Source organism: Salvia miltiorrhiza, chromosome 5 (assembly GCF_028751815.1).
Source record: "Salvia miltiorrhiza cultivar Shanhuang (shh) chromosome 5, IMPLAD_Smil_shh, whole genome shotgun sequence".
Classification (NCBI taxonomy): domain Eukaryota; kingdom Viridiplantae; phylum Streptophyta; class Magnoliopsida; order Lamiales; family Lamiaceae; genus Salvia; species Salvia miltiorrhiza.
In genome coordinates, this window is record NC_080391.1 from 40,409,740 (window position 1) to 40,418,854 (window position 9,115).

The 9,115-nt window shown below is 39.6% G+C and overlaps 2 protein-coding genes across 3 annotated transcripts; one reads left to right on the forward strand and one right to left on the reverse strand.

Moving 5' to 3' along the window:
• Positions 1–1,988: 1,988 nt before the first annotated feature.
• LOC131024419 (putative pentatricopeptide repeat-containing protein At1g13630) lies at positions 1,989–8,241 on the forward strand. Of its 2 annotated transcripts, none has more exons than XM_057953929.1 (6): positions 1,989–2,544; positions 2,931–5,052; positions 5,146–5,252; positions 5,745–5,901; positions 6,036–6,256; positions 6,403–8,241. In XM_057953929.1, exons 1-2 carry the CDS (start codon positions 2,118–2,120, stop codon positions 4,982–4,984), a joined length of 2,481 nt encoding a protein of 826 aa, XP_057809912.1. In that variant the 5' UTR covers positions 1,989–2,117; the 3' UTR covers positions 4,985–5,052; positions 5,146–5,252; positions 5,745–5,901; positions 6,036–6,256; positions 6,403–8,241. The 2 variants fall into 2 exon arrangements, with proteins under 2 accessions (XP_057809912.1, XP_057809913.1); XM_057953930.1 differs by having other exon boundaries at positions 1,995–2,544; positions 5,735–5,901.
• On the reverse strand, positions 6,610–8,185 carry LOC131024420 (UDP-glycosyltransferase 89A2-like). The gene has a single exon (XM_057953931.1). It carries the CDS (start codon positions 8,183–8,185, stop codon positions 6,788–6,790), a length of 1,398 nt encoding a protein of 465 aa, XP_057809914.1. The 3' UTR covers positions 6,610–6,787.
• Positions 8,242–9,115: the final 874 nt, after the last annotated feature.

Genomic DNA, 9,115 nt, shown 5'->3' on the forward strand with positions numbered 1-9,115 from the left:
TCTGAAAAGAAAGTTGGTGCTTTACTTCGACAACATCCATCGACCTCATGAGCTTTTGTCAAGCTTGGAGGAAGAGTACGAGTCCAGTTCAACTATTTTTGTGGAATTTGTGTTACAAGAACGTGATCGTGCAGAAAGTCCTGATTCAAATTCCAACCTGCAAGACATTGAAGAATCAGACTCTATTCATTCTGAAGAGTCGCTTGAGAATGAAGGTGATCGTGAAGAAAAAGTGCACTCAAATCACGACAGAGAAGAGATGACAGACATAAACCTGTAGTATATGGGAGATTATTCTCGGTCTGTCATTGAGGCCACGACTTCAGTGATAGTTCTCCCAACTGTAGTCAGGAACTACTACTAGAAGCACAATCACTCAAGCATGCTTCCATCCTTTTACGGGATGCACAAAAGTTTGTTCGAGATTTTTGCACACATGTGCAATCTTTACCGCTCTTGGAGCTCACAAAGGATCAACTGAAGCTTAAATGCTTCCCTTACACACTTAAGGATCAGGCAAGGACATAGTTTTTGTCTCTGCCGCCAAACTCCATAAACATTTGGGGAGAGGCATGTGAGAAGTTCAAGTTCAAATACTTTCCCCATCATAAGACCCAGGAGATTCGGGTCAAGATCATGAACTTTATCCAATGTGTTGATGAGCCTTTTCATGAGGCGTGGGAAAGATTTCAAGAGCTCCTCCATCAGTGCCCGCAGCATCAGTTGGCTCATGTCATGTTGAGCCAATTTTTTTTATGGTGGATTGCTTTAAACAACCCAATTTATGGTGGACAACACTGCAGGCGGTAACATTGCAAGGAAGACCGTTGCAGAACTCAACCAAATCTTCCAGACCCTAGCTGAGAGTTCTCAACAGAAGTCGACCCGTGGACAAAGAGTCGAAGCGAGTGCAGTGGCACCCAATTATGAGCTCCAGAAACAGATGGCTGATATGATGAGAGAGCTGCAACAGCTCAAGATGAGAAAGGTGGAAACCCCTCCTGCCCGTGAGCCAAATACCGAGAGTTGTGCCATTTGCGGTGATTATGGCCATGGAGCCAACGAGTCTCATAGGATGGGAGAGTGTACTTATGAAGGAGGAGTAGAATTGTTTGTTGCACAAGGGTATTCAGGTTGGCAACACCATAATCACAGGCAAAGATACGGGCAAAATTCTCAATTCCGCCAATTCCAACAGCCGATGGGATTTCAGAACCAATAGCAGCTCTCTATGTCTCTTTGTCGCAGCCGAACTTCAATCTTCTTCAAGTCTTTTGATTTACACTTCACTCCATAATTGTTTTATATTTGTAGTCATGTCTTTGAGCAATTTTTCGACACTTCAATTGTGACAAATTGGAATTGTTTGCAACAATTTATTTTTGATGAAATCAAAAATAAATTATTTTGACAAAGTCAAAATTAAATTATCTTAAATACTTGTGACCGAAAATATAAGTTATTATATCAATTCTCTTATTTGATAATAAATGAAGAAGATAAAACAAAAAAGTATTAATTCTTAAAATGAATTAATTAAATTATTAGAGTTAAAATAACTCTAACAAATTTAATTGGAACGACCCAAAAAAGAATATTGATCAAATTAGTTGGGACGAATGAAATAATATAATGGAAAAATTAGCGTAAAATACACAAAGTTTGGACGAATTTTATTTTACACCAAACCTTTGAAATTTGAAATGAAATACACCAAATTTTAATTTTTCTAAATTTTTTATAATTTAAAATTCTTCTAAAATTAAAATTTCGTAATTCAATATGAAAGTAAAGTTTTCCATCACAATGAAACATTAATCCACAAAAAAATAAAAATAAAATTCAAATTTTGATTACAACCTTTGAAATTTGAAATGAAGTACACTAAATTTTAATTCATTAGATCCAAAATTAGAATTCATCCAAGCTTTACGTATTTTGCGACAATTTCTTTAATTAATAATACTAATATGCAATCATAATTGTGGCGACGAACCTTGAAAAAATGCGGAATGGTGGCGCGAGCCCATAATTTAGCCTGAACCTTCGTCTTAAACCCTAAACCCTAATACCTAATTTCCCATTATTGCTCCCCTTCTTCGCAGTCAAGATGCTCAATGTTCCGGTTAACCACCAGACGACGCCGTCTTCTATCACCCTTGCTCTTCACCACATCTCCGGCATTCTGCTCGATTAGCGCCGCCGCTGCCGCCGTCACGGATTTCCCGCAGAACGACGCTGTCTCACAAATTATCGGCCACTTCATCTCTTCTCCCCTTCGTTACAGTCATAAGCTCTTATTAAATTCCCTCAGAAACAGTAATTGGTTTAGGAAGGAAGTTTCCAAGTTGGGGCCTTCAGAAATTGACTCTATCTTTGATAAAATTAGTTCGCAAAGTGCAATTGAGTTCTTCTTCTTGTTGCAAAATGAGTTTGGGTTCAAGCACTCACAGAGCTCGCAGTTCTTCATTGCGCATTTATTGGCGGAGAAGAGGCGGTACCGTGCGCTGCTCTGTCATATGCGGATGGTTGTTCAGGAACAAGGTAACCCGCATTTTCGTTGCAATGTGTATTCATAGTGATCATAATTATTCATTCTTTGAATTCATTTTGGGGGATCCCACGATTAAATGCGAAGTTTGTATGCGACTCATATGGAAGTTTTGTAGCGATTAATTATCTTTTGATGATTGACATTTTTATTATTTATTTTTAATGTAAATGAATTTGAACAGCATGTAGTTGACACCTGGTTGCAAAACTATGACCACCATAATATGCATAATTTAGTCGCATTTCATGAATCAAAAGGTTATTTGAGAGAATGGAATGCATGGAAACTCAGCTAGTTGCATCGAAGAAGAATTTCTGGGCTGCTTTGGAGATTGCTAATTCTGCTTTTTATGGACTTTTTTTGTGATTTCTATCAGGCTCTGGATCTGCACCCTTGTTTTGTGAGCTGCTTTTAAAAAGCTTTAGGGGCTGGGGATCAAACCATGTGGTGTGGGATATGCTGACATTTGTTTACTCGAGAACTGCTATGGTTCATGATGCTTTGGTTGTGCTGTCAAAGATGAAAGACTTAAATATTCGCCCATCAATTATGACATACAATAGTTTGTTGCACAACTTGAGGGAAACTGATATTGCGTGGGATATCTATAGTGAACTCGAAGATAATGGACCCCAACCATCTGAGTATACAAATTCAATCTTCCTTGATGGTCTTTGCAGGCAGTCCTTGTTCCTTGAAGCAATTAATTTTCTAAGGGAGATGAATAAGGAAATGGCTGAGCCTTGTGTTGTTTGTTTCAACACTTTGATGTCAGGATTCTGTAGGAAGGGTTTTATAGGTATTTCTAAATCATTATTTGGTATGATGTTTAAGTATGGATTAAGTCCTGATAGATACAGTTACAATATTCTCATTCATGGGCTATGTGTTAGTGGTTCATTGGAAGAAGCCTTAGCCTTTGCGATTGACATGGACAAGCATGGATTAGATCCTAATCAGGTAACATATAACATTCTCGCCAAAGGATTTCGTTTACTTGGTACAACGGGTGGAGGTTGGAAGGTTTCTAAGAAAATACTACAGAGCGAAGCAGACCCTGACCTGCTTACCTACACAATACTCATTTGTGGGCATTGCCAGACAGGTAATGTTGAAGAGGGTTATAGGCTGCGAGAGGAGATGATGTCTAAGGGTCTCAAGTTAAATGATATCTCATATCATGCGTTACTAAGCGGCTTGTGTAGAAATGGGCAGATAAATGAGGCTGTATGTTTGCTTTCTGAGTTGAGTACTGACAGGTTAAAACCAGATCTCTTTATGTGCTCTATGGTATTCCATGGTCTCTGCAAGCTGGGAGAAGTAGAGAAAGCCATCCATCTGTGCAAGGACATGTTTTTTAAGGAAAACTACCAGAATTCTTTTCCTCACAGATCTATTTTGATAGGATTGTGGGAGAAGAGAACTATGTTTGAGGCTAGAAGTTATTTTAATACATTGACAAAAAGTGGCTTGATACAGGATGTTGTACTGTACAATATTATGATTGATAGATATATTAAAGTTGGTAATGTGGCAGATGCTGTAGGATTGTACGAAAATTTATTGGAGAAAGGGATTCCTCCAACTGTAGTTACTTTCAACACCCTGATAAATGGATTGTGCAAGGCCAGAAAACTAGCTCAGGCCAGAAAGTGGCTAGATGACATGAAGATGCACAATGTAGTGCCAACTATTGTTACGTATACTACAATTATGGACGCCTTATGTGAAGTGGGAAGTTTAGAAGCTACCTTTGAGTTATTTGAGGAAATGGTAAAAAGTGGTATCGAGCCAAATCAAGTAACTTACACAGTTCTTATGAAAGGTCTGTGTAAGCGAGGGAAGCTGGAAGAATCTGTTGCAATTCTCCAGAACATGTTAGCTAACGGTCTTTCTCCAGATCAAACTTCCTATAATGCTTTGATCCAATGCTTTTGTAAAGCTCGGAACTTTGAAAGAGCATTTCAATTACATGATGAGATGGTACAGCTTAACATTATGCCAAATAATGTGACTTATAATATTCTAATCAATGGCTTGTGTGTTTATGGAGATCTAATTGTTGCTGAAAAGCTATTTTGTGATCTCCAAGGTCAAAACTTCAAATTGTCGAAAGTTGCGTTTACTACACTTATAAAAGCAAATTGTGCAAAGGGAGATGTTGAAAAGGCTATGGTACTCTTTCGTCAAATGGATGAAACTGGCTTTGAGATTTCACTGAAAGATTATAGTGCAGTAATTAATAGACTGTGCAAAAGATCTTTGCTAAATGATGCTATGACTTTTTTTCGAATGATGCTAGTTGGTGGTGTTGCTCCTGATCAGCAAATTTGTTCAGTTATACACTATTCATTACACCAAGCTGGTTATGTCATTGCCGAGTTTCAAGTTTATGTTCTAATGATCAAATTTGGCTTTGATCCTGGTTGAATAGTACGAAATGTGTTTTTGTGGTGTTCATCACCAAGCTACCTCTAGTAATCAAATACTACAATAAGGTATGAAGCTTTTTTGTTGGAATTTATTTATTTAGTTTTTTCTCAGGGAGAGTAGTTTAAATTCTAATTATTATATCCCTTTCCTGCATTCAGGGAGGACCTTATTATCCCTTCTGTTGAAGAGATCAGAATCGGGATATACAAAGATTGTAATATCGGTGTAAGATGAAGTAGCACCAACAGGACGAACAATTTCAAAGGTATATGCTGATTTTTTATTTTTTATTTTTTTCTGGGAAACAGACTTATGGTTGTCATGTGTAAACTGGGATCTTATAGTGTATCTACAAATGCAAAGCATGTAAAGTGGCTGTTCATTTATATTCTACTTCTATTTATTAAAGTAGTGTTTTGTTTGAGTTTGAAATATATGAAAACTAAAAAGAAGAGTTCATGATAGTTTTGGGGTGAAGGTCTATTATGCCTAAGGTCAAGATTTAATGGACAACTGCCTGACAAGCAAGGTTTAGGTTTTCTTTATCAAGTCCAAGGTTTTGTAATCTGATTTGGACTATTTCATTTCAGCATCAAAATATATCTGCTGATAATCCTTCTGCATCCTTGAAAATTTCTTTTACTTTAAATTGTACTAAAACTGTAAGCACTGAATTTATCTCTCTCTATTTTGGAGTGCTATTAATATTATTGCTAATTGTGTTTTGGTTATTGCTTTGTATGTAAGTTAATGCCAGTCCTGCTGCTGGTGCTGATGTTTACTTGTACTGTTGAGGAGTTAGAGATCCTTGCTGCATCAGTGCCTTTGCCTTGTTGTTGAACATATTTAAGAAAAGAAATTTTGCAAGGAGATTTGACAGTACTTCCCGAGGATAGATTAAACAGAGATGTCAGGTATGAATCCTATGATCTGGAAAATTCAGTGATAATAAGTATCAGTGGTGTCAACTTTTGTTTTTTTTGGGGGGGGGGGGGGGGGGGGGTGGGGAGGATAACTTGGATCACATGTTTGGTAATTTGGCCTTCAGACTACCTTTCTCGACCTGTTTTGCTGCGAGTAGAAGGAAGCTATACAATGCTGCAAATGTCCTCTGGATTCCATTGTTTTCCTAAAATAACACACATAAAACGGTGGATTAGGAATATGCAACATGATTTCTGCTGTGAACTTGGACTAGTTCAAGAGATGCAATGCAACCTCTGAAGATTTGACATGCATCCATAGCAGCAGCTTCAGTCGCGTAAACAGGTGACAGTTCTGAGCTTTTGTGGCAAATGGTACTCGCAAATATTTCATCTTATAAGAAATTCATCACGAGATTTGGACATATTTCACTGTTCTATCTACAAAAGAGAATTTCTCACAACCTGCTTTACTCATTCTTTTGCACTTAGGTTCAATGTTTTCGAGTTCAGAGCATTGCTTCCGCAGAGAGCTCAAATCAGCGAACCTTAACTACAAAACCTCTGATCAGATGATCTCCGCAGCACAGAGGTTCCCTGTTCTGTTGCCTTGTTTGGAGCACGAGAAAAATGTCAAAAAACCAACTTACATTTTAGATGTTTGTTCATTTTGCCACTGAAATTTAGTGGAAAGTGACATTTTGATACCCAGAAGGAGCTATTTTGGGGCGGATTTATTTGTATCTCAATAACAATACAAGTCTTAGCACATGTCGTACTTTGCTAATTTTTGCTTAATGTAGGAATACAATGGTGATGACATTACCGATATTTCGGCTGGAATAATCTTGCAAACCAACTAAACATATGCCCAATTTTAAAGTTGAGATAATTCTTGAGCAAGCCTATCCAAGTCTGTGATAGAACTCCCACCAACCTGAATTGCTTCCAAGGCTTGTTTCTTCAAATCCTTGGCTCCACTCCTCTGAGCGGCGCACCCACGCATTGAGTCGCTAAGTTTATGAGCCAAGTGAGCTGGGTCGGGCACCGTATCCGGTCCCTCACATACAAGGACGGCGGCGTTGTTGTACTCCACCAAGAGCTTAGCATTCGCAAACTGGTCGGCTTCCATGGGCCAAGCCAGTATCATCACCCCAGCCGTGATTGCCTCCAAAGTTGAGTTCCATCCACAATGACTCAGGAATCCACCCACAGCTCGGTGACTCAGTATCACCGTCTGCGGCGCCCATCCCTTTATAACCAAGCCTCGCTCCGATACCCGATCCTCAAACCCATCGGGTACCGACCCAAACCCATCTGCCACTTGCTGCGCCGACAGAGCCTTCACAACCCAAACGAACCGGACCCCACTCCTCTCCAGCCCAGTGGCCAAAGCCTCCGTTTGGGCCGCCGTGAGCAACTTTTGGCTCCCAAAACACACATACAATACAGACCCATCGCCACACCCGTCGAGCCAAGATACTACACCATCATCCGAACCGGGTTCCGGATCGCCCACCCTCAATTGACCCGACCCGTTAACCAGATTCAACGGCCCAACGCTATAATGGGAACCCAAGAACGGACCCTCCAAGGCCCGAAACGAGTTGTAAACGGCAGCCCAGCTGAGGGCATTGGCCGCGATGGAAGTCATGATGAAGTCAGCGGCCGTCTTGTCCCGACATTGCAAATCCTTACACCGGCGGAAAAGCGACGGCAGCTGATCCCAGGGGAAGGTCGGCTGCTGAGGTACATCATCGAATTTCACATCGACCTCTGGTTTGAGAGAATCGAAATTCGCCCAGAGGTGATCGAAGAGGGCGACGACGAAAGCTCCGCAGGAGTGGAAAACGATCCTAGGGATTCGGAGGTGGTCGGCGACGTGGTGCGTCCAACCGAGGAAAGTATCGGAGATGAGGGCGGATGGGGGGTTAGGGTGGGAGGTGCACCAGCGGATAATGGGATCTCGGAGTTGGCTGAGGGCGGCCATGATGGGGATGTTGCCGTGATTGCCGATGTGTTGGACGTTTTCGACGCCGGGAGGGAGGGAAGGGTGGGGCGGGAAAGGGAGGATTAGGGTTTGGATGGAGGGGGAGGAGGATAGGAGGGAGGTTAGGAGTGGGAGGTTTTTGGGGGTGATTATGATAGTGATGGCTAAGCCTCGGAGAGAGAGTTGGTGAGTGAGATCGAGAAGGGGAAGCATGTGGCCTTGTGCGGGGAATGGGAAGACTAATATGTGGACTCCTCCATTGCTGCTGCCAGAGCTCCTCGACATTTTAGACACAGGAGAGGAGAGGACTGGAGAGATAAAAGGTCTTATAGGTAATGAATCTAGCACTAGTAGTATTTTCTGTAGGTGGTAATACAATTCCTAGGTTGTCTGTATTAAAATTACTATTTCTTCTCCCATCAAAATAATCTTTCACTTTTCATGCATACTAAAAAAAGAGGCATTTGCAAAAATGCCCTTTTCTTATAAACACTTGTAAAAATATCCTTTTTCACTTATGAAAAAGGATATTTTTACAAGTGTTTATAAGAAAAGGGCATTTTTGCCTATTAACACCTCAAAAAATATACTCCTTTTATTTCTATCTCTTGAAACCATCAATAATGCATTTATTGCGACTGTTTCATACTCCCTCCGTCCCGGCCAAGACGCTACATTTGCTTCTCGGCACGGGATTTAAGGAGTTGTAGATTAATGTTATAAGGAGTAAAATTTTGCACTTTTTATTTTTTAAGCTATAATTCCTTTATCTTTTATCTAGGGGTTAGAATTTGGTTTTCAGTTTAGTTTTTCCTAAAATCAAATCAAATAAAATTTATATTCGTTTTAAAAAGTAAAAATCGAATTAACCCAATAAATCAAATTAAATTAATCAGAATTTTAAAAATTAAAATCGAAAAAACCAAAAAAATTCAAAAGTTGAATAGTATTTCCTATTATGTAGTATAACTTAAGCAAAAACATTAGAGGTGGTGCTCTGCTTGATCTCGTTCCTTAGTCTTATTGAAAAAATATGATGTTAATATCATAGTTTGCTTGTAGTTCTCTGATTGATTTTATTATTTTGGTTCACTATTACTCCCTTCGTCCCACTTCAATAGGCTAACTTCTTTTGGCACAGAGATTAAAACTTACTTTTTAATAAAAAAATGGTAGTAAAATAGTGTGGTTCACACCAATTAAGTACAATTATTT

Excerpts from the sequence above, each read along its gene's own strand:
- LOC131024419 (XM_057953929.1), top strand. The coding sequence starts at position 2,118 with ATGTTCCGGTTAACCACCAGACGACGCCGTCTTCTATCACCCTTGCTC. Across the intron at positions 2,545-2,930 it reads GATGGTTGTTCAGGAACAAG|GCTCTGGATCTGCACCCTTG; the intron begins GTAACCCGCATT and ends GATTTCTATCAG.
- LOC131024420 (XM_057953931.1), bottom strand. The coding sequence starts at position 8,185 with ATGTCGAGGAGCTCTGGCAGCAGCAATGGAGGAGTCCACATATTAGTC.